The 23,333-nt window shown below is 37.9% G+C and overlaps 1 protein-coding gene and 1 long non-coding RNA gene across 7 annotated transcripts in view; one reads left to right on the top strand and one right to left on the bottom strand.

The window, feature by feature from the left end:
- The window catches only part of LOC126848786 (ETS-like protein pointed), a 98,223-nt gene that overhangs the window by 5,889 nt on the left and 69,001 nt on the right, over positions 1-23,333 (bottom strand). For 5 of the 6 annotated variants that reach the window (XM_050589981.1, XM_050589982.1, XM_050589983.1 and 2 more), the window contains 2 exons: positions 20,646-20,849; positions 16,000-16,260 (listed from right to left, as the gene is read on the bottom strand). In XM_050589981.1, the coding sequence (XP_050445938.1) occupies positions 16,000-16,260; positions 20,646-20,849 (465 nt within the window). The remainder of the gene's footprint in view (positions 1-15,999; positions 16,261-20,645; positions 20,850-23,333) is intronic. The other variant, XM_050589985.1, reaches the window with a different exon arrangement.
- On the top strand, positions 7,943-18,858 carry LOC126848831 (uncharacterized). The gene is made up of 3 exons (XR_007687315.1): positions 7,943-7,961; positions 13,845-13,875; positions 18,831-18,858. It is a non-coding gene; the product is annotated as an uncharacterized LOC126848831 (long non-coding RNA).

Here is a 23,333-nt window from a genome sequence, read left to right as displayed (position 1 = left end):
TTCTCTCTTTCTTTTACACGTTTTAAATAGTTTAGTCGGACGATTAGCGTATTCGTTAGAGTTAGTTTTTTGTTTAATAATACAGAGCACGATATGTGTGTATGTGTAGTGATGAAATGCGGGCGACTTTGACGAATTACCATAATCCACTGATCTTTAAGACGAAACGACAACATTATCGCGCATGTGACACGCCACTACCCCACATTCCCACACTTGCGTATTAATAACGAAGGAGAAAAAAAAAATGGATGGGATCTCATCGCACAAGTATCGTAGCGGTCAGGAATCTTCAGGTTTCAATTATCTTTAATTGGGCATAATTTCATTAAAAAGGCATAAGAAGAGAATCAGCTTCGCAGAGCAGGTTTTAGCACAAAGCTATTTAAAAAGAGAAATCAACGGCTATCATCCTTCTATAGTGACTGATTTAAATAATGCAGAAAAATAAAATTTCTTTTATTGGAATAACCAACAAGATAAACATTAAAAACTAACTAAAGTCAACTAACTAAAGTACATAAATGAAAAATATTTTTAAAAAGCTCTACGGCCAAAAAAATATTTTTTCGTACATTTGAAACTGATTATCTCAAAACCTATGGAATGTACTGTAATCAATTTGATCTTATTTGAAAAATAATTTAATTCTCTACAACTTTTGTTGCTTTAATTTTTGTTAAAAAATACTTTCTCCGATATTTGTAAAAAATGTATAAAATAACTGTAACTATCAGAGATTTTTGAGCGGTAACTTTTTAAGAAAGCATTTTTCGATCCATGTTTATGGGAAACTTGTTCAGAATTAAATTTCTTACAAAATCTCAAAATCTGGCTAGAACGTTTGGGCCCACTCTGTGCTCAACAATTTCACCCCAGCATTCAATCGCGCCGTGTAAAAGATACGAAGAATTCGGCCGTTAGTAGTTACATCAGAGCGCGAGCGTCTTTCCCTTAGGAATAATTATTTCGCGAGGGCCTCTCCTCTCTTGCGCGCGCTTTCCCATACTCCCGTGTCCATGTGGCGTCGTTAATAGGGCTGTAGGGACAGAGACCCTGCATATTCCAAGTACACCTGCGAGGCTCGCGTGTAGTAGCTGCACCTCGCACCCCGTGTTTCATGGACGATGAGCGTGGGAGTGCAGCTTGGAGCCGGCCCTCACGCTGCACACACAGACGCGCGTTGCTCTCTTTCTCTCCTTCACCCAAGCCAGTCATCGTTTTGAGGTTTTCAGGCATATCGCGACCGCCTAAAAATGCGACTCCTTTTCGTGCGACTTGAGCTGAACGCGCGTCGCTAAAAAAACTTTAGTATCTCGTCAAACGCTTATTCAATTATTCTTTTTTAAAAAGATAACTTGCAATTATAAAGGTATATAATCGCACACATATTGAAATTAATATTTATGATTGTTTTCGAAAGTTAAATCCATTACCTCCTTTCGTGAGATAAAGCTGATAAAAAATTGGCATCCTTACAAAAAGAGTCCAGCACTCATAAATTCTTGAAATATTTTTTATTCCCATAAAGTATATTTTGTGGGATGAAAAAGAGATCTACATCTACAAAAAAAAAATCTTGAAATATATTTCTTTTTTTCGTTCAACATTTGAATAAATGAGAAAGCAATTATAAAATCTCGAAATATTTCTCTCTCGTATCTGAAATAAATATGTCGTCCAGTCTTCCTTTTCTAACATGCTGAACGTTCGTTAATTAAATTCGTCCAACAGCCGGAAAATTTTTCAGAGCTACGAAGGCTCTCGAAGAGCATCTCAAAACGGGAGGGAAAGCTGCGCTGCGCGCGAAGAGGGGAGTGCGAGGGGGACACATATCGGCCGGGCAAAAGTAACAGCAGCCGCGTATCAGCTGTGAAACAGGTGCCGAGGACTGGCGGAGAACCGCCGTTTAGGCAGCAGTAACGGTGAGCAATGAAGGCGGCGGCGGCGGCGGCCAGTAACAGGAGCAGCAACGGCGGCAGCCTCGTCGTGGCACGTGCCAAATCGAATGAAACGCCCGGTCGGCATGCACAGCTGCTGTCTGCTGAGGCAGGGTAGCAGAGAGAGAGAGAGAAAAAAAAAAGGAAAGAGAAACTGACGCAGTCGGGCCTCTTGAAAATTAAAACCTGCCTCACGAATGTTCTCGACTCGCCGCCGGAAGGTTATTATCTTTGACCGAAGAACCTACGACTCTGCGGCCCACATCAGGATCTGGGACTTTTGTCGTCACGTTGGACGAAATCGATATAATTCGTTATTTTGAACTTGATTGTATCTTGGTATCAAAACATTGTCACTTATTATCGTTGACATTTTTCGATGATTATTTACACGTCACGAATTAATACGCGTTTCATAAATATCGAATAAAAATTGCCTTCCTAATTAAAAAAAAAAAAAAAAGGAAATATGGAGTATAATAATGGGCGTTTGTCTATGTCAAATTTGTAACAGAATCGCAAATCGTATAAAGAAGAATTTTATTCATTATTCTGATTTGTGCGAATAATAATGTATGAGCGATGACGAGTTAAATAATGACACATGCAAAATTTAACGAAGTCGCGTATCCTATTTAATTATGTGAACTTGATAATGTGTTATATTAAGGTTAGCCATGAAGTCAGAAAATCGTAAAATACATATAGAGAAGAAAGATATATCGACTATGCACTTTTTCCTTAAGCGCTTCGAGTCTCTTTACTTACATATGTTGTCTAATATGAAGAGATTTTTTATGTCCATTTTTTCATCATTTTACTCTCAATTCAATCTGATATCGTCAATCCTTTTCTCTCTCTAAACGCTCCCCTTTTTAATAAAAATATAAGATTTCTATTAAAGACAAATGCTAATAGCTAGAACCATTAATCAAGTTGACAATCGCGCGTCAAGACGAAAGTAACCGACTCTGCTCGCCTAGAATTTATCTATATAGCATAAAAATATAAAAAAAAAACCGCGACGAAACGACGTTACTCTTTCCTTCGCCACTCCAGGTTTTATACCTGCCGTGGTCGTGAATCGCTCCTTTTACTCGAGCGCACGCACACGCACGCAGAGTATACGCTCGGGGAGACGTGCGATGAGCGCGGCTCGTAAAAAAGTCGTCCACGACGACGACAGCACAACGAAATCACGCATTGTTCGTTAGAGCGGTGACCTGCGAACTCTCCCACACTCTACCTATCCCATGAACGCGTCGGGGTGTACACGTGAAACGTATTGCACGCGTTCGATGTCAGAGGCAGGCATCCACGTGAAAATTCACGCGTATGTTGTCTATGAGAAAAAACTTTCAGATTATTAGCCATCTGTATGGAATGTCAATATTATTATTTTTTTTTTTATTATTAAATCTCTAAATAAAGGAATCAATCAATTCTAACAAGTATTATATTGTCATTTTGTACGGTGAGAAACTTATCTTAGAAAAAAAAAAAAAAAATTGTGTTAAGAAATGAATGATCTTACTCATATCGTCAGTACTTAAGAATCTAAAAAATGTATTTAATAATTTAAAAAATCATATGATGATTGATGTTTGAGTGCGCTTAGATGCAGAATGATAGAGAAAAATTATGCGTAATGATCTTTGAATGCACTTGAATTTTGATTGTCCTTTGGATTTCAATTTTGATATTCATTTTTTCGATGATTAAATAAATGTATGGATGATATGAACTCTTGCTTCATTCACAATGCTATTTTTTACATTTTTAGAAATAACATAATATATAAATTCCGTTTTAAAATTATCTGTCAAATCGTTCATGAACACAGATCAAAATACAAAAAGATTTTAATAATAAAAAGATTTTTATAATGCATGACTTTAACTCGTAAATTCGATAACTAAGATCTCATTGCTTCATCTAATCTAAATAATTCAAAATATATATATTTTGTTGTAAAATTATTGTGTAGCATTCGTAGATTTTAATGGAATTGATCATAATTGGAACTGATCATACGTATACATCGAAACCTGTGAATTTAAAATGATAAAAAGGTTTGGAACGTTACGAAGCACGATATCAAGATATTTTCATTTAACGCTCGTACAATAACATTTATTCAGTTTTTATCTCTAAGCCAGTTGCAATTCCAAAGCATTCGAAGCGTGTAACCCGAGCTCCCAAGCGTGTGCCGCCGAGACCTTGCGCGATACGCTTTATTGCCGGTATAACAAGGGCCACACCTTAACGGAGAGGAACGAGGGACGATCGCGAACAAAAGATGCTCACGTTAAAAATAATACTATAGTTACGGGCCATTATGCAGATAGTCGAATGTTATAATTGTGATGTATCTGTCCTTCGAATGAAACGCATCGTCCAATTGCGCGACGAAAACGGGATCGATTTTATGAAATCGTTTCTGTCGAGAGACTCGAAAAGCAGCACTTATTGTTAATTAGTTTGCTAAACAGAAATGCGCAATTAAAGCTCTATATCTCTCTTTCAGAGATGTAAATTAAAATTCTTAAAATTTCGTTTCTAAAAATACAGAATTCTTTGAATCACATAATTCTCATAATTAACTTTGATTAATATTTTATACAGATAATAAGCTAGAGAAAAAAAAAATATATTCTCTTTTGTTATGTCAGTAATAAATTCCAAACTAACATACGACCGCGCGCGGCCTTGAATTAATGTTTAATCCATTAGACTGCTCCCTCCCCCCCCCTCCACCCCACCCTACCCCTTCCACCTATACAGATTCATAAATATGTTGCCGTAAAAAATGATATCAAAGTGGAATGTTATACTTATTGCTGTCAGTTTTTCAATTTTATCACGATTGTCATATAGCAGCAGCAGCAATATAAAAGCAATAAAAAATTTATTTAACGTCTATTGTCTACGATTATTGCAATCTACAAACAAGAGTTGAAAAATAAAAATAAAAATTTTTGCAGATTTTTCATTGTATTAAAAATATAAACAAAAAGGAAAAAAAAAACTCGATATTATTGCTCGCGGATAATACACTTAATAGCATTAATAAATAGCACGCACAAAACGGGATTTAAAAAAAAATTGCAAAAATATATAAAAACTTTTTCTATCTTTGCCATGCTTTATTATTCAATAAATCAAAATGAATAAAAATTCCTCAATATATTTTGTGTTATTGAAAAGGTTCGGATTAAAAATCCTCTGCATTACACATAATTGCAAGAAGCAATTCTATGTCTTATATACCTTATTATATATCTGACACTTGACCTACCCATATGACAGGCAATCGTTCGATATTGGCAAAGTAGAATTAGAAAATGTAATATCGCTTAAACAATGAACAATTTATTCGATAAAATATGCTCGCTAAAATATGCAAATGCAAAGTGTGATAATTCTTGCACAAGATGATAATTCATTTTGTGATTGAATGTTGGATTTTACTTGAATTCGGAAAATTCGCGAAAGAATTTAAATAGGAATCGTTAAAGATTTTATACATACATCATATATAAAAATATGATATAAAAATGATTATGTATTTGTGAATAAAAATTCCTCAATATATCTTGTTATCAAAAAAATTCGGATTAAAAAATTCCCTGCATTATCACGTAAAAACAATTATAAATATGTGATATCTGACACTTGACTTGTCATATGACAGACAATCGTTCGACAGACGAGAATTAGAAAATATAACATCGCTTAAAGAATAAATGTATTTAATGCTAAATATGAATGTATTCAATGCTAGAATATTTAAATGTAAAAAGTGATTATTCTTGAATAAGATGATAATTCATTTTGTGATTGAATATTGGATTTTACTAAGAAAAAATTCGCGAAATGATTTAAATAGGAATGATTGAAAATTTTATACATATATTACGTATAAAAATATAATACAAAAATGATTATGTGTCTCAAATATCTGTAGAATAAGACAAAATATCCTTATTCTTATATAGTCATCTTCCTCTCTCCTTTAATCTTTGTACACAATCTTATATTTAAGATCGCCAGTGTTTTTCTCGATTGATATCGCACTTCCTCCACTTCCTTTCTGCAATATTTTATATCAATTCGAAATTAAAATCTGTGATATCTCGCTCCTTTTGCGAGGATCTTATACAGACTCTTGCCTTATAAATTTAGAATAGAAATTGATGTTTTAGAAGCACGTGTATATAGACTTCTGTCTTAATCCTTCCAAGACATTCTCTTTAATCGAACACAGCGAGTGAATTGTTTTTCACGGTACGCGACTCGGGAATGAAAATCCGCGGATGGATAAGGTACCTGGCGTGTGGGTGGTCGCGTCCAGCGAGACAGGCGGCACCACGCTGGTATTGTTGCGCGTGATCGCGTGATGATGCGAATGCTGATGATGCGAATGATGGCTGGTGAGAGGCTCCGCCTCCTGGTACGCGGGATAATCGGCGTAGAACGGTTCGTGGCCTGTCATCAGCGTGTCCAGCATCTGGAGCACCATTTCCGAAGACGCGACCGCGTTGACGCTGTTGCTACTATTACTGCCGTTGCTCGTTAGTGTCCCGATATTGGCCGCGTACGCGTCGACAATTATGACCGGCGCCTGCCCCGAAGGCCGCGACGTCCCGACGCTCACGACGCCCGCCGTGACGTCGTCTTCGATTGTGCCACGCGACGACGACGACGACGACGACGACGACGACGATGTTGATCACTCCTCGACGACGACGCGTGTCAACGTGTTTTGCATGACCCGACGAGCAATCACGAGGTCCTCCTCGACGCGCATCCAGGATCGCCTGTCCCGCGAGTACCTCGCGGGCGGCGTAGATTTCTTTCGGTGTCGATGAGAATCTTCGATGAATCGATTAACAATCTTTACGTGTTTCCCGAGGGGAAAGGGGAAATTCAAGTTCCTCGGCCGGGAAATTTTGCACTTAGCAGCGAGAACACGCAACAGGTGTCTCTCCTCGGCTAGCCGCGTCAATTCTCCTCGTTTTTCGTTGACTCAGCTGCGCGTTGTTCAGCAGCTCTCAGGTATCCCTCCGTCCTTGTTTAGTTTCATATCGCAGAGTAAAATTAAACATACCAGTTTAGAGTTGCTCGGTCTCGGTAATCGGAGTGAGATTGAATTTTCAAGATTTCCTCTCAATTAATCGCCCAATTCTTTTTCAATCGGAATTAAAATTAATTTCCCAAATACTCCTTATTCACTTTCCATTTCAGTCTCATGTTATACATAACTATCATTAAACTCAATCTTCCAGATACTCCTCACTAATTACTTACTCACTGTACGCTAAATTCTGTATAATCAGATTTAATTTTCCGAGAATTAGCCGCGGATTTCTTTAATCCCGACCCACGACCGCCACCAACTTCGATGACGGCTATCACCGCGCGAGATATACCGCTACGTCACTTTGAAACGAACGTTCCGAACGCACGCACGCACGCACGCACGCACGCACAATAGACGGAATAAAACGTCGGTCGAAGAGACGACGCACGCTGCTTGTACATACGGAAGATTACTCTCGCGTGCGCTCCTCACAACACTCTCCTCCACTTGACGCGAGCGCGCGTGTCACTGTGACGAAGCGCCGTACCGTTTCCGCTCTCCGGTCCTCCGCCGCGTCTCTGCCGCCCCTGCCTGCGCGCGCTCGCCCCGTCTCTTTCATCCTCCATCGCATTTCCCTCCCCCTCTGCCAGCGGGGCCCCGGCGGCGGCTCTACCATCTCGTACGACTATCCCTGTGTCGCATTGGTGCTACACGATGGAGGTGGAAGATGGGAGTTCACTAGCACGCCGAGTGGGGCTGCCATCCGTCGTGTGGAGGGGAATGAGATAGGAAACGCAGCCGCGAGGGGGAGAGCGAAGGGGGGGGGGGAGGTGATGGTAAGGGAGAGGAAGGGAGATCACAAAACGCCCCCTCGAAGCTTCAACCACCTGCTGCCACCGATGCCGTCTCTCTCTTTCTCTCTCTTTCTCTCTCTCATCGTTGCGTTGACGGAGTGTTTTACGTATATGCGTAAATTTGTTCCGACATTCTTCGATGTTTGAGATTTTCGGAGCCCCAAGTTCATCTTCTGATCGACGATTTATTTGGACACTATATATATATTTCTTCGATATTCAGATTTCAATTGTAAATATATGTATGAATGATTATGTGAAAATTATTATAATCGTTCTTATATTTTAGTACACTTTGTTTAAGATAATATTTTTTTTTTTTATGCTAAAAAAGTATGTAAATATTCTTATTAAAAAATTAATATAAATTATAAAATTCGTAAAAATTATAAGAATGATGCAGCGAGATAAAAATCACACAATTGTAATAATAGCAATATTGCTGTAATGAAAACCGTCAGGACAATTAACATATGTAATCTGATCTTTCAATAGTTTGCTCATTATTATCTCGTACGACATTCTATAAAGAGAAATATTCGCACGAAGTAATGCGCTTGTAGTGATAAGATAAGATGTTGTAATGAGTCTAAATCTGATAATGAGTTTCACATATTTTACAAATATAATTGTACATTAAAATTGATGAAGTGAGGAAACAGCAAATAATACGAATTACTGATCGGTCAATTAATTAACCGATCAGTAATTCGTATTATTTTTGATGGATTAATTTATAACAAAAGATGAATATAAAGTATCCCATCCACGCATACCGAAGTTCGACGTAAACGTAATTATTATTACATTTAATTCATTATACGTATATCATTGCCAAGAGATAGAACACTATCTTTTTCTCCGCTATTTTTGTTAATTAATATTTAGAATATTAAATACAATTTTATATATCAAAGTAAAAGGCCAATATATAATATTTTTATTTTAGTACACATCAAATATGAGATATGAAATATTTTATTAATAATCATTTTGTATGCATGTTACCTTCATCGTCAGTAGAAGACACAAAAATTATTTCCACCTCGTCGATCATGCGTGTTTCGTCACGCCGGATCGTTTAGATTTTTACATCGTCTCCTCTCGTGGCTGTAATAAACACGCGCACGTTCGGCGCGAGTCGAGAAGGACCTAGCCTATTTTTGAGAGGGGGCTGTGACCGTAGAAGAAGGGGGAGAGGGGGGGGGAGGCTGACGGGGAGATGGAGGAGGCGCGCAGCGGACCGGATGTTGAGAGGCGAGGGCAACGGGGGTTTCTCTGTTCGGCGGCGGTCTCGCACGTGATGCAGAGGGGACCGGAAGCGCTCACTCCCCTACGCCTCGTGCCTCCTTTCTCTCTCGCTCTCTCTCTCTCTCTCTCGCTCTCTCTTTCGCTTCGTATAGCCGGGCGGGCAATAGTAATGGGACTTACGAGGGCACAATAAGAACGCGCGCGCTTTTACCGTTCCGGGCCTATATCCGAATGGAAGAGACGGCGCGCGTGGTCCGCTGTTTTCTATTTTCTATTTGACATTTAATAGATCGCCGCGCGTATCGCAATTGCTCTTTCCTGCCCCGTCCGATATAAGGAAAGATATCGCGTTGCGTCTTGAAAAATATAGCAGATTTTCTTTTGGGAAATAATCGTTATTAAATTTAATGGATATTTTGAATGTAATTTGAAAATAATAGAGGGCACAAAATTTAGATCTTATTATTGAAAAAAATATCATAAATAAAAATATCATAAATATCATAAATTTCCCAACAGAGAGATTTTAAGTAAATCAAATATAATATATAAATTATTATTATTATATCGGAATTGTATGTTAAATATTCAATATCAATGTATATTCAATGTCAAAATACAAATGTATATTTTAATTACAACTTCATCGAAAAATATATATTTTTTCTATGCATATCTCGATGAAAAAAAAAAAATATATATATATATATATTTTTTTTTTCTTCACATAAAATCTAATAAAAATCCGCTGGGAGAAGAATTGCTATTATAACGTACACTCGAACTAGTCACGCAAGACGATCTGGTTTTCTCCTCCACATCTGTGCGATTCTTCCTCTCAATCGAAACACATTCTCAAAGTGAGCAACAATGCCGCGGCAAAGCGGTTTCTGAAGAGGGTGCATTTACGAGTGCATTAAGGGAGGAGTACTCGAGGACATTATAAAACTATCTTGCAGTCCCGGAGTGGTATTGGGGTAGGACTCCCTCCCCTTTCCTTTTACTACTACCAGCCAGTCCTGCCCAGCGACTTCCGGTTGTAACGTGAGCTCCGAATATCGCTTCTGCTTTTCTCTCTCCCCCCTTCTCTCCTCTCCCTCTCTCCTCGACTCGCTTTTACCCTCGTTCCTTGAGTCGTTCCTTGTTCACAATCTTTTTTTTTACGTTTGTAATTATGTTAAACGTACTAATATTGAGTATGTTTCATAGTATCTCATTGATTAATAAAATTTTATTCAAATGTGCAATTAATATAAGAACTCTGAAATAGTGTTTTGTATCTCTGCAAAATAAAATAATTTATATACAGAAAAGGAAATTATATATTATATTTTTTTGACACATTTTTATTTCATATCGGAAATCTATTAAATATCTTAATCTTAGCTGTGAAAATTTTATATATTACAAAAATACGTTTTAACACGAGAAAACTATAAAAAATTATATCTCAAAGAATAATCAACTAGAGAATGAATTCTTTTCTTTCTCCCATCCACGTGGGATTGAAAATGAGTGTTAATAATAAAGCGTTGAAATTAATTTTGAAACCGTTCTGTCTCACATACACACACAAGCATGGATATATTTGCATGATAAACATTTTCGGTAGTCATATAAGTAATACGTAAAAATCCTTAAAAACCTGGAATATTTTTCGTGCTTTGAAACACTTATATATACCATTTGTGGAAGGAACATACTTTTCTATTTCCGGCCATTCGTATATTTACCTTACGCCGTTCATCATGGCGTATGCGTACGAAAACCTTGACGATAACCACGACGATGACGACGACGAGGAGGAGGACGATACGCACGAACGGAAAAGAAAGAACGAAAAAAAAAAAAAAACATGCGTATATGTACATACACACACGTACACGCACACACACACACACACACATGCCATACGGTCGTGTCACGAGTTCTGAATGAGCAAGAGGCTTTGTAGACCCTCGAGGCGGTGTACGAACTATGAATGAACGAGTGAATGAATACAACCTGTGCCAACCACCCCTCCCCCCTCCCTCCCTCTCTTCCCCCTCCGTCTCTCCGACGCGCCCCTTTCTTCCTTTTTTCTGTCCGCTTCATCCCTATAAGCGCGAGTCTGTACTTCTAGCCCTAGTGATCGTTCTTTATATCTTTATGTATTGCGATCTGCAGCAGCACAATGTGATCCACGTGTATGTGTGTGTGTGTGTGCGTGTGCGTATGTATTCGCGCCCTGTGATATTGTATATCTCTTCGCGACGCAGGAAATTGCGTGGCTTTGCCTCGTTCGCGCCTTCGCAGCCAAGTTCTATCCGAGAACGTGTTATTGCGGTTTTATTATCGCGTGAATATTAAGCCTCGCTCATAACTATAGTCATGTATTAAGTATACTGATTTGATAAATTAGATACAATTTGCAGAATGCTCTAGTGCTTTCCAGCACTCGTGTAAGAGCGTAGCGGGGATATTGAGTTGCCGTGCAACGTGAAATAAGAAATGAAAAATGAATTAAGCGCGGATGTGTTAAAGAAAAAAATTTAGATTTTTTCATATTCATTTTTCGTCCAATTAACTTTTCGATTTGTATAAAAAAAAAGAAAATATATATTCTTCGTACAAGTCCTGGTTAGATATACAAATCAAAGACTAAGAATTCAGATTAATCCCCCGCTCTCCCCCTTCTTCTCACTCCATCTTTCTCATTTTCTCTTTGTTATTAAAATTTTCTACGTGTAGAGAATTTCAAATGATCAAACGCGCCGCTTATCGAATCGACGCATCGAGGAGACGCTTGCGCAGACGCGCGAGACGGAGAGAGACAGAAGCCGATCAGAATGCCGCATATTCGTCGCCGTTAGTTATAAACGCGAGGGTTGCTTAACAAATAATCAATTGTATTCGACGCGGCGCGATTGACCAACCCCTCCTCTCCTATAAACGTCCATATCAAATAGACGTCACGCAGATAGCGCTCCTTTTTTGGCCGCGTGTGGTCAGTAAACCGCATAGACGGACAAAGAGAGAGAGAGAGAGAGAGAGAGTGCTTTTGCACAAAGGGGAATCTCTCTCGGTCCGACCGTTTTCGTCTCCGCGCTCGCTGTCGCTAATTTATGCACGCGACGTACGTGACACGAAGCAGTGAGTTGTCTTCATGGACAGCGCGCGTTACTATCGCCGATACATCCTCAAAATAAATTCTAAAAGGGACGGAAAAAGGCCCTACTATCCCTCTCTCGCCTCGTAAAGTTTGACGTAAAAAAAATTGATGCATTGAGAAATTGCGACAAATTTTATTCCACCCTAATAGTGTGCTATTAAGCTTGAAATATTAATGTAGGCTGTAATATCAAAGATATCGCGTATAAATAAATTGACAGAGATGTAAGTTTTTCGATTATTATTATTACACAAGCATTTATATAAAATATAATGAAAAAAATGTGTAAAAATAATTCGATAAAACATTTCCAAATACGGTTGTTTAAATTCAAAATTTAAGAAACGACATGTTAATATCGTCAACAAATTTCACAGTATCTGTTTTTCAATTGCGCAATTAAAGATTATACATTCAACTATATCTATGATTCGTAAATAACGGCGCGATATATCAGTTCCGACACGAGGAAGTCGAAAGCGAGGATAAGCGAGAGTCGAACCAGAGACCTCGAAGAGCTGTGATACATAACGTAACAGTGCTTTAGCAAGCAGAAATAATGAGTCTATTATACAGATGTCTGTGTTGGCCGCTTTGTAACGACGCGTCCGTAAGACGTCCGTATATACGGTACAAGAGTTCAGGTCTTCGAACAACTTTGGTGTGTCGCATGAGCGAATGTCAGTCAGCGGTTGTCAAACTTTCCGAAATCTGCCTTTGATATCTTATACGTGTCGGCGATTGCCAAGCCGTCTCTTTTGCTATTTTATTTACATCTTCCTTAAAATATCAATGACATTTATGTTATTTCAGATCGGTCTCGTACATTACTCGAAAATTCCTCGCTCATTTAATTTATACTTTTCCTAGCAATTTTTTTTTTGGGGCGGAAATATGCATACAATGAACAAAATCCAGCTCCCGAAAAAAAAAAAAAAAGAGAGATGATTCTCTATGAAATATCGCTGAAGAATTTTTCTTTTTTGTAAATATTCAAGCGGGGATCTCTCCAGTAGAGCTAAGTTTCAATTAAAGTTCTAATGCTGATTTCATTCTATTTTCCACGTAGACGGAACGCGATTGAAATCAGAGGCGAGGGATATAACGCGAGCGCATTCATTAACGTGCGTATGTGTGTACGTAGATCGAGGCAGACACACCAACGGGCGTGAGCGGGCGAATCGTCTCCATTGTCCGCGGCGGAGCGTGTAGAGAGCCCGACTTTCCCTCGTTCACCCACGGTCACTGCTGCAGTGACGTAAGGCCCCTCGCTAGGGTAATTGTTACCTATGTACGAAGAGACTCGCTTCATAATGCTCTCCTCCGCTCCGCTCCACTCGGCTCGGCTCGGCTCCGTTCGATTCCGTTCCATTCTATTCTATTTCGTTCTATTGCGCGTGCCACCGACATCAACGCACTCGATTGCGCGTACATGGATTACGGGACGACGGATTATCAACCATTGATAAAGGCTGCGTACCTAGAGTATGTACGTCCGCGAGATTGCAATTTCAATTACCGTAATTGCAAGTCTACTCTAATACCTGAAGCTTATGAAATCCGAGGATTCTTTTTTTTTTTTTTTTTTTTTTTTTTGTCGATACAAGGTGTCCCGAACGTTCTTTTAATAAAGGATTTTTTTATAAAATTGATTTTTCCTTAGTAAAAAGATATTGAGATAAATCATTCTTTTTTTCAAATTTTCAATTTTTTTCAGTATGTTTTTAATATCAAATTTCAAATTAAAATTTTATTCGAGTAAATTTCACCTAAAATTATTACATTGTAAAGAAGTTTCGTTAATCTTTTGATTCCATAGAGTTTAGAAAAATCGTTCTGAAAAATCTTTCTTTTTCAATCGTTTGTAATTTGAAAATTATAAGAAAAAATATTCAAGGAAAAAAAAATCATCTCAAAAAAATTGATCAGATTTTGGGACATTCTAAACATAAAAAAACATTTTAATATTCATCCATTTTCTGTAGCTCTTGAATTTCGCGATATCGGTAGCTATTATAATTCCATAAATGCACTGGCAGATTTCAATCTCTTTCGACAGCAGCGCATTGATATATTGTGTAAAAAAAAAAAAGAAAAAAAAAGAAAAAAAAAACGCACTCGGAGAAAGTTGATTCATCGTGATAATGAATGTGATCTTACAGCGGATAAACACATATGACGAAAGTAACTCGGTCAAAGCCAGATAAATGATCGAACGAGAATATGATTAAATGAAATTGGGTCAGTTATGTAGCGCGCATCGCTTTGTGCAAAAATTTTCCACGTCACGAGAAACGCAACAGGGAAATTTATACACGGGGATTGCGCCAGCGTTAGCGTTGATATTTCCACTCGGTAACTCATTTTCCGCGCTCTATAATGAAATTAAAATCAGATTCGTGATCGATGTGACGAACAATACGATTCTTAGTTCGAGTACGAAGTGCCAATGAAATTTCGTCAACTTATTTACGTTGCACAATAAGAAAAATCTTCGAATAAATAAATTGCTTGATTCAATCGAAGCTCTCTGTTTTACAAAACTTGTCGCGCCATATCTTGGGCAATCTTTTTGTTTCGTGAATCGCAATAGAGAAGCCCGCGATTCAAGAGATACTGTTCTGAAAACTTCTGTGAATGAATAGAATAGCTTAGTGAGAGAGTTATTCCACGAGCTATTCCAAAAAAATGAGTTTGAATACGATTGCCGCGCGAATAGCTTACGTCATTCCCGATGTTATCTTTAAACTATCATGTGGGATAGCTCGTTCATTTGTTATTCAGATATTATGTAGCAGCTCATTGTTCAAGATTTCAAGAAATGCGAGAGCCATAATAAATAGAAAATTCTTCAGAAAATCGTCAATAATTTTCAAAGAACACAACGGCAAATAAAACAAAGTATACAAATTTTTTAAATGTGTAAACTAACAATATTTTAAAAACCAAATCATCTCGATCGGATCATTTCGCTGCAAAATAATTTAATCTCCCTCATTGCTTGCCGTAGAGACTTTAACGAGGCATAATTCGCCCGAGAGAGAGAGAGAGAGAGACGTAGATATTTGACGATTAGATTTCTAGACGTCGCGTCGGTGAAATCACGACTTGTCGCTGATGGGTATACGATGACGAAGAAACGTTAAATGAGAAACGAACAGTGACGATAATGAGAGGTTTGCGTTTGCAACACGTACAAAAGCGCCAGCCCGAGAGATGTTATCAGCCACTCTGACGTAACAATGAGAAACTCCTCCACGCTTTCGTTTGCACTTGCAATCGGGGGGAAATAAATAAAAAAAAAACGGCTTGTCACGTAATTTAGCGGCTCCTCGCGTGCGTTGTATGCACGCGATCGATTATCGATATCGAAAAGAAAGAAGGATTGTAGGGAATGCGTAGATGTCGTTGCAATTATCCGCCATTCAATTATGCTTTTTTTCTATCTGCATTTATCTAACTTATTCCACATCTTCAGGATCGAGAGAAAATTAATAGTATAATTTCTCGTTTCATTTTTTTAGAGAAACATCAAAAGAATCGCTAGCGAAACTACTATAAAGCCTAAAGAAATTCCATAACTTTTGGACGAAAAAAATCGCTGTTCCATATATAATAACGCGAAAAAAATATCGCTATAGAGAATTCTTATTACTACTCGAGAGCGATCTTTCGTAAGGAAAACGCGGAGGAATAGAAAAAAAAAAAAAATGGACTTACCATCGTTATGATATTGTCTCGATGGCAGGGACATCGCGTCCGAAGAGTGTATCGGGGGTTGTTGTTGCGTACCGCTCTGAGGAGGACCGGAGGAGTTGGAGGTGGCCGAATTGGCGGGCGTCGGCGGGTTTTTATGTTCTGGTGTTGCCACCTGATGGCCGGCACCCTGGTATCCCACAAAATCACCTAAATCTGGCACGCATACGCTTTCATACAAGCTCGCCGGCACGTTCTCCAGAGAGGCCTTCGCTGCGTCGACATCTGAATGTAAAACGGAGATAAATCTTCATCCGAGCTGCACCTCTGTTCTTTTTTTTAATGCTTTCGCGTATATAATTAAATTGCACCGTCCCTGCTCCTATATCGAACTAATTTACTCCGCATTTAAGAATTGTGGACGTTTTGCCATTGTCAGGTTACATAATTTTTCTCGCGATCGCGATTTATTAAAAGCTTGTTCTTTGTACAACGATGTTTTATAATTTTAATCAAAAATCCTCCTATAAATTGCTCATGGCAATTGCTCTTGGCAATATGAGAATAAATTATATATGTATAATATTTTTACATATATTCATAATATTTAATAAGAATTTGCATTGCTTTATTGCTTTATCCTTAAAGTTTTAATTAATTTCTCGAGAAAAAATGGATTTGTGTTGATAATTATATAAGATAATATATGATATTATTGTACGTCCGTTTTTTTTTCCCCGGACTGTTAAATAAACATATAAGAATATTGTTGATGAGATTCGTAAAAAAACAATCTTGAACGTATGTGAATTTCACGAGACGCATATGAATGTCTACGCGTGAGTGGTCACATATGCCTCGTGGATAACATATATGTTAATCGTAATAATTGAGTCTTTATGTGCGCATACGATAATAGTTATCGCATGCGGCACGTGCGGTGCTTGTGCAGTTTTTCAGCGCGCGCGTCGATTACGACAGGAATAAAATGTTGCACCGTTGTCATTAAGTTATTCCCCTACGGTGATCGTGCGCGATCGTTGCTATCGCATAGCATCGCGAGCGCAATCGTGATTAACGATCTCGAGTAGCACTGTCATCATCGCGACCGGAGTATTGCGAAGGAGACGCCGCTACCGTGTGATTCACCGTCGGCCGTTTTTTTTTTTTTATTTTTTTTATTTCTTTTTTTTTTTCCCCTACGTTTCTAGGAATTCTCGTGAAACAATTGCAGAAATGCAAAACGTGCGCGCGACACACGTGCCAAGAACATGTTTTCGCGCTCCTTATACACTTCTCTGCCATTAATGTGCAAATCATCTTTTCTGTATTTCTCCCGAAACCGTTTTTCATTTATTCTTTGATCGATATACTCTCGATTATAAATTCGCAGCGAGAAGATTGATAAATTTGTTAATGATAAAAATAATTTACTTTTTAAACAAGACTTTCTTCAAATTGATTTTGGAATAATCATCAGAATTGAATAATGAGTTGTATCAGAGGAAATTATTTAAGATATATACCTAACTCATATAAATTGCTTAACAATTTATTCGTATAATTTATTTTTTATTCAAAAATATGTTCCCAAGTTTTCACAAATTAATAATCTCTAAACAAAAAAAAAATGCATATTTATTAAAATTTTAAAATATTAAAATATTAAAAATAATAAAAATATTAAAAATCTTAGATTTGCACAAATTATTAGGCCAAGATTAAATACAAAAAAAATTCGCTTTCAAACTTCCCCGATAACGCACGTAAAAGAAAGACAGAGAGAGAGAGAGAGAGAGAGAGAGAGAGAGAGAGAGAGAGAGATCAATCGTTCGTTTCGACAATGGCGACACGCGTCGCTTTAATGAATTTCACCGTGAATCCGATCGGTATCGCTACGACAGGAAGATTCAACTTTTTAGTTTCTACTTTTTTTTATACAACGCAAGAGCGTTTCCTAACATCCGTTCTCATTCGCGGAATCAAAGCGATTACCCACGTCGTGTCGCGACTGCGCGCTCGCGCGCCCGCAGATGGGCGCACGCTAGGCTTCAGTTAAATTACCGTCGCCTCGGTCGCGGAGAATCACGTGGCACAGCCGATTCTACCTTGTTCACAATCATAACACAACAATAAATTGCACGACTGGAACATGGAAAGCAAAATGATGATGTTTTAATTCAACCCTTATCATCCACCGCTTCCTCCCCGTTCGTCAAAAAATTACCGAGGCTTCCCTTCCCTAATTTTCGATAAAGTGTACGCAGGCGGATGTTCAAGCTGGCGAAAAATTAAAATTAAACTTTGAGCTTACGAGAGAAAATGTTTTTAAACCATTCTAAAAATTTTTAATCTAAAAATTATCGCTCCTTTATTATTTGTATTTTATTAAGTAAACCAGGTTATTGTAGATGAATAATATACGAATTCATCTTGAAGAGGTATTTGAAGAAGCCACGACTAATTCGAGCCTAAGGCAAAGAAATCCTATTGTTCTCGCACTTTTATTTTATGCTCCCTTTCGGCACGAGACAAATTATGTATTCGAGACGAAACTCGAGTTCTGTGGAGTGTTACCGTTAGTAGTCGTCCTTAGATCGCGCTAGACGATTAAGCTGAGGTTTCAGTACCGATGATGAGGCGACACGAATAATCGATAAGGAAGTACGGGGGTTTTACTTAACGGGAGTTAAATCACGGGCGAATATCTCTGCTTCCTGCCTCTCGTCATTTCGTACGATCTGCATCTCTATCTCTTTAGCTTCCCATTTTCCTGCATCAGTATTCCTCTCTCTTCTCAATCTCCCCCTCCTTTCGTCATCCTCGCTTTCCCTGCTTCTCTTACAAAAAAAAAGTCTCTTCGTTTATTTTTTTTTTTTTTTTATAATTTCAATTTTTTCGTTAATAATATATTCGTTGTGTTATCGCATCTTTATCTTTTTCCATAAATCGAGCTAAGTAGTGAGATATTGACTTTACACGTACATCAAAGATCATTGTCGCAGACTTAATAATAGAGAAAAACATGTAAGAAATAAATAAAATTTTTTTTGTACTTAATATATTTACAATAAAATATATCATGCAATGTATGATTAAATTCAATGTATTAGTATATAAAACAGCTGATATAAAGATACTGCTAAAGTTCATTTTAAAAATATTTATAAAAATCACATAATTCGTTAATATTATTTAACCTTCCAATATTATTTAGTCAAACAATTCTAGAAATGTAAATGTTTTAATCAATTCAGATGTAGACACTAAATAAAACAATGAATAGAAACGCCGGTTATTTTTCTCACAAATCTTTCGAAAAATTCTCGATCACATGTGCAAAATTTGTTATTACGATTTTACATTAAATTTGATCAAAATCGAAACTTCCATTTTTCCCACCATCATCGTTTTCCCACTCGGTATTCCATAGCTCCATCCTCCATGCGGGAGTACAGATATTTTTCCTTTGAATTTTATCTGCTTTGTTAAATCTCGAACGCGCGTTTAAAGCGAACTTGACTTGCTGTTTTGAAGCGCGCACGTACCACAACAAGAGGGCAGGGGGAGAGGGGGGGGAGGGGAGGGGATTTAAAATAGGAGGGACCGAGCGAATCTCTAGGCTCGACCATTGACGATAGATCGAAATTCGAGTGAATTCTTTGGTGCACGCGAGTACATCCCCGAAAAACGTCTAAGTGGCCGCGGCTAAATGGCGCTGCACCATCCTCGGCGGATATCCGGGATGGGAGTTCTTTCTATGGCGCTCCGTCATTCTTCTCCTACCCGCCTTTTTATTCTCCGGTCCGCGCCGCGTACGAAGGTAAAAACGAGGGGCCTCGATTCAACGAGGCTACGAAACGCGAGATACCGGGGGGAGGAAGGAGGAGAAGGGGAAGAGAGTTGGCCAGCACCCGCGCGCACCGCCCTATCGTCCTTCTTGTCATTGTCCGCCGGAGTCTTTTCGCTCGCACCTTACGCCGTAACGTCGCGCAATTTTACGGAAATTTGATCGGTTTTGTTCGACAACGATGACGAAAGGTGCCTGCGGCAAAAAAGGAGAGCAGTGCGTGTTCCTTGCGCGATTAGCCCCGCGTTTGTAACGGGGAGTCACCGGCGAGTATCCAATGTATGCAAGATGGGGAAAAAAAATTCTTTTTCTATATTGTTAGAAGCGCGACGTAAATATCGTTGATCTCATCTCAATTTTGAAGCTTTGCATATTTTAACGTTAGTATAATCCAGAGTTTAAGACAGCTAAAAATATTTGCCGCGCTTTTTCAGAATTATAGAGATTGTTTTGTTGAGAGAGTAATTTTTTATATTAATAATCATTTTATATATTATCTATTATTACTAATAATTAGTAAAAAAATATCAATTATAATGTATATTAAGATATCGAATCCAATTGATTCATTGTAAGATAGTAAACTTTTAGATTGATCTATTATCTATTTCATCAAGCTCACTTAAAAAAAAAAAAAAAAAATCGTTGCCTTTATACATATCATACACATATACATGTATAATAATCTTTATGTAAGAATCTAAGTGAAAGAATTAAGTGCGTATTTAAGGATTCGTCACACACAGCCTTAAGCATCGTTTATTTCGAGGTAGATTGATGATTTCGATTATACAAGATGATATAAGAAAAGGACACATACTTTTCTGCAGGGTCTCGAGATGCTCCCAAAGGATGTCGCCTATGAAAGAGGTGGCACGTGCTAGAAAGGACTCCTTCCCCATGGCACAAATCTGTTTCCCGGTCATGTGCTGCCATGGCTGCATCGCCACACTCTGCACGGAGAATTCTCCTACAGCCCACTGCAACCAGTTGGCGACAGCTGCTTCCGACCATTGCCTCGGGTCTGAAAAAGAAAACAAGAGCCGGATTGTTTTTTAGCAGCTACCTCCTAGGTGGATTCAATCCTCCGTTGGTCCCCTTATCGCCGATCCTAGCGATAAGAAAGGATCTTTTATCTCTATTGGCCAGAGGATACTGGAAGATCGTATCTCGATCTTCATGCCTAATCTCAAACACGAGACTATATCGTCTTTTGCTAAAATCGCTTGAAAATATAGCGATAACGTAAATTCGTTTATTCTTGTTGTCATGAAACGCGGTCACGTTTCTCGGGATTACTCTTTGTCTTTTGTACTGCAAGAGCGGACTTTGAAAGATTTCCGAGTAATTTGGAGATCGTCGCAGATGGCGATCATCTGAGAGCGGAGCTCGTTAAGACCCTGGCCCGAGAGTCATCGAAGAAACGACATGCGTGTTCGTCCGTTGACGGCTCGATCGTTAGTCAGGCCCAGCCACCAGCCATCTTTGGTGGAAGCAATACCGAGAAACATCGGAATGTCCCATTTGAGGTGCGCGCCCATATTTGCACGCGTGTCTTGCATTGTTTCGTGGTATCTCGCTGCGTAAAAGTACAGTTCGGCTCATAATGCAAACAGAAGTTACCAACGTAGCGACTTGCTAATGTATACAGCTTTGCTCTCACAATCTCGTAACCGTCCTTTAACACTGACGTCGTGAACAGGATGGTCGAACCATCCGAGTTCTATTCTCGTAGAGATCTTCATTTCGAAAGATCGAAATACAGAGTAGTGTCTCGCAAGGATTATCGAAATAAATGTTTTCTTTTTTTATATTTGTCTCAGGCTCAGCTGTAATTTTACGCGTTATCATTTCCATATGTTAAGTATATCGATAAAATGTTATAAAAAAAAAAAAAAAGAGATGAAAAGAATCGCGATATAAACTATTATTTACGTTATTTAACAAGAATACGGAATTAATCGAATAAATTAATACTTTCAAAAATTTTTATTTTCAAAAAAAGCTTATATCAATTAAAAATTGCATTCGAATTTAGAGATTCTTTTATAGAAATAATTTTGATTTTCGTTCAAATAAGAAAAATATTAAATATTCAAGCTATACAATGTAAACATAATAATAAATTCAGTTATAATTCTTTCTAATATCCATATTTGCATATTAAACAATTTTTAATACGCGACAATCTCGATAAATGCAAATGCGATAAATAGTATGATCAGTGATGTTATTCGCAGAATCGATAAAGTACAAACTAAATTGACGTCTTTCAGAATAGGATATAAATATAAAAAAAGAAGAGGAAGGTAAAGCGAGTATCGAGGCAACAAGAGTGTCTAACGGCACGGCACGTTCAAAGCGACCGCCTCTGTTTGATGATCGTAGCGATATTTGCCCAACTTATTTCTTGTCAGCGTTGTTAGCAGACTTTACACTCTCTTTCTCGCTTCGCATTTGAACACAAATCCATGCGCACGTCTCTATCCATTTCTCTTACTAGTCGATCGTTCTTTTCACGCATTATCGCTTCATTATATTAGTTTCATATTTACTCTTTATTATTTCTTTCTTTTTCTTCCCATCATCTGGATAAAACTTCTGTCAGAATGAGATAATTTGCATATCTCGACATCTGTCAAGAGTGCATCTAATGGTACCTGTTCGCTACAATGGTGAAGGTGTTTGAAGAGTGTTAAATGATAAAAGTAATCAAGCCCGTCATCATTGATTCTCAAACATAGATAATGAGCAGATGTCACTTTAAAATCCTTGAAAATCCCTTAAAATCCAAAGGTTACGGTCGTGATCACGAGATAGCAATCGGTGAATTTAGATACCTCTATTGTAACAAGCACCTGTTACATTAGACAACATCGTGTTTCGAAACTTTGGACTTTTGGAGGATTCGCAGAAGCCTTCATCTTCATATGTCGAAGGATCTTTATGCTTGTATTTATTATTCAAAAGAGATAGATTCTGAATAAGTCATAATAGCAACTGCGATATGACTGCGTCGAAACGTAATTGTGAATGCAGGCTGCGTCTTTTATATAGTAAGCGTACATTCTCTCATATATATATATACACCCTTCGTGGTTGGGATGTAACAATACATATCGAACATCTTTAACGTATGCAAAAAATTTTGATAACAATTTATATAGATCTTTTTGCGGAGCCAAGTTAACGTCCTTAATTTTTAAATTAATTATAAATAAAAAAAAAATTTATACTATTTATACAAATTTTAGAATCATCAGTATCATTTATTACACGTCATCATATGCATTTAGACAGATTTCAGAATGTTAATTTAAAGTATTAATAAAGTATGATTAGATTAATAACATAAATTGATTTCCCAAAATTGGAATAAAAATTCAAGGAGTAGAAGAGTGAATAAAAAAAATCGCAAAAAAGTATAAAAAAAAAAGACCGGCCTCAGGTGGAGCTCGAAGTGAAATGGCGGGACGAGGAGGAAGAGGAGAAGGAGGTGGTTTGTTCG

Source organism: Cataglyphis hispanica, chromosome 4 (assembly GCF_021464435.1).
Source record: "Cataglyphis hispanica isolate Lineage 1 chromosome 4, ULB_Chis1_1.0, whole genome shotgun sequence".
Lineage (NCBI taxonomy): Eukaryota > Metazoa > Arthropoda > Insecta > Hymenoptera > Formicidae > Cataglyphis > Cataglyphis hispanica.
This window is presented reverse-complemented; position numbering and strand designations above follow the sequence as displayed.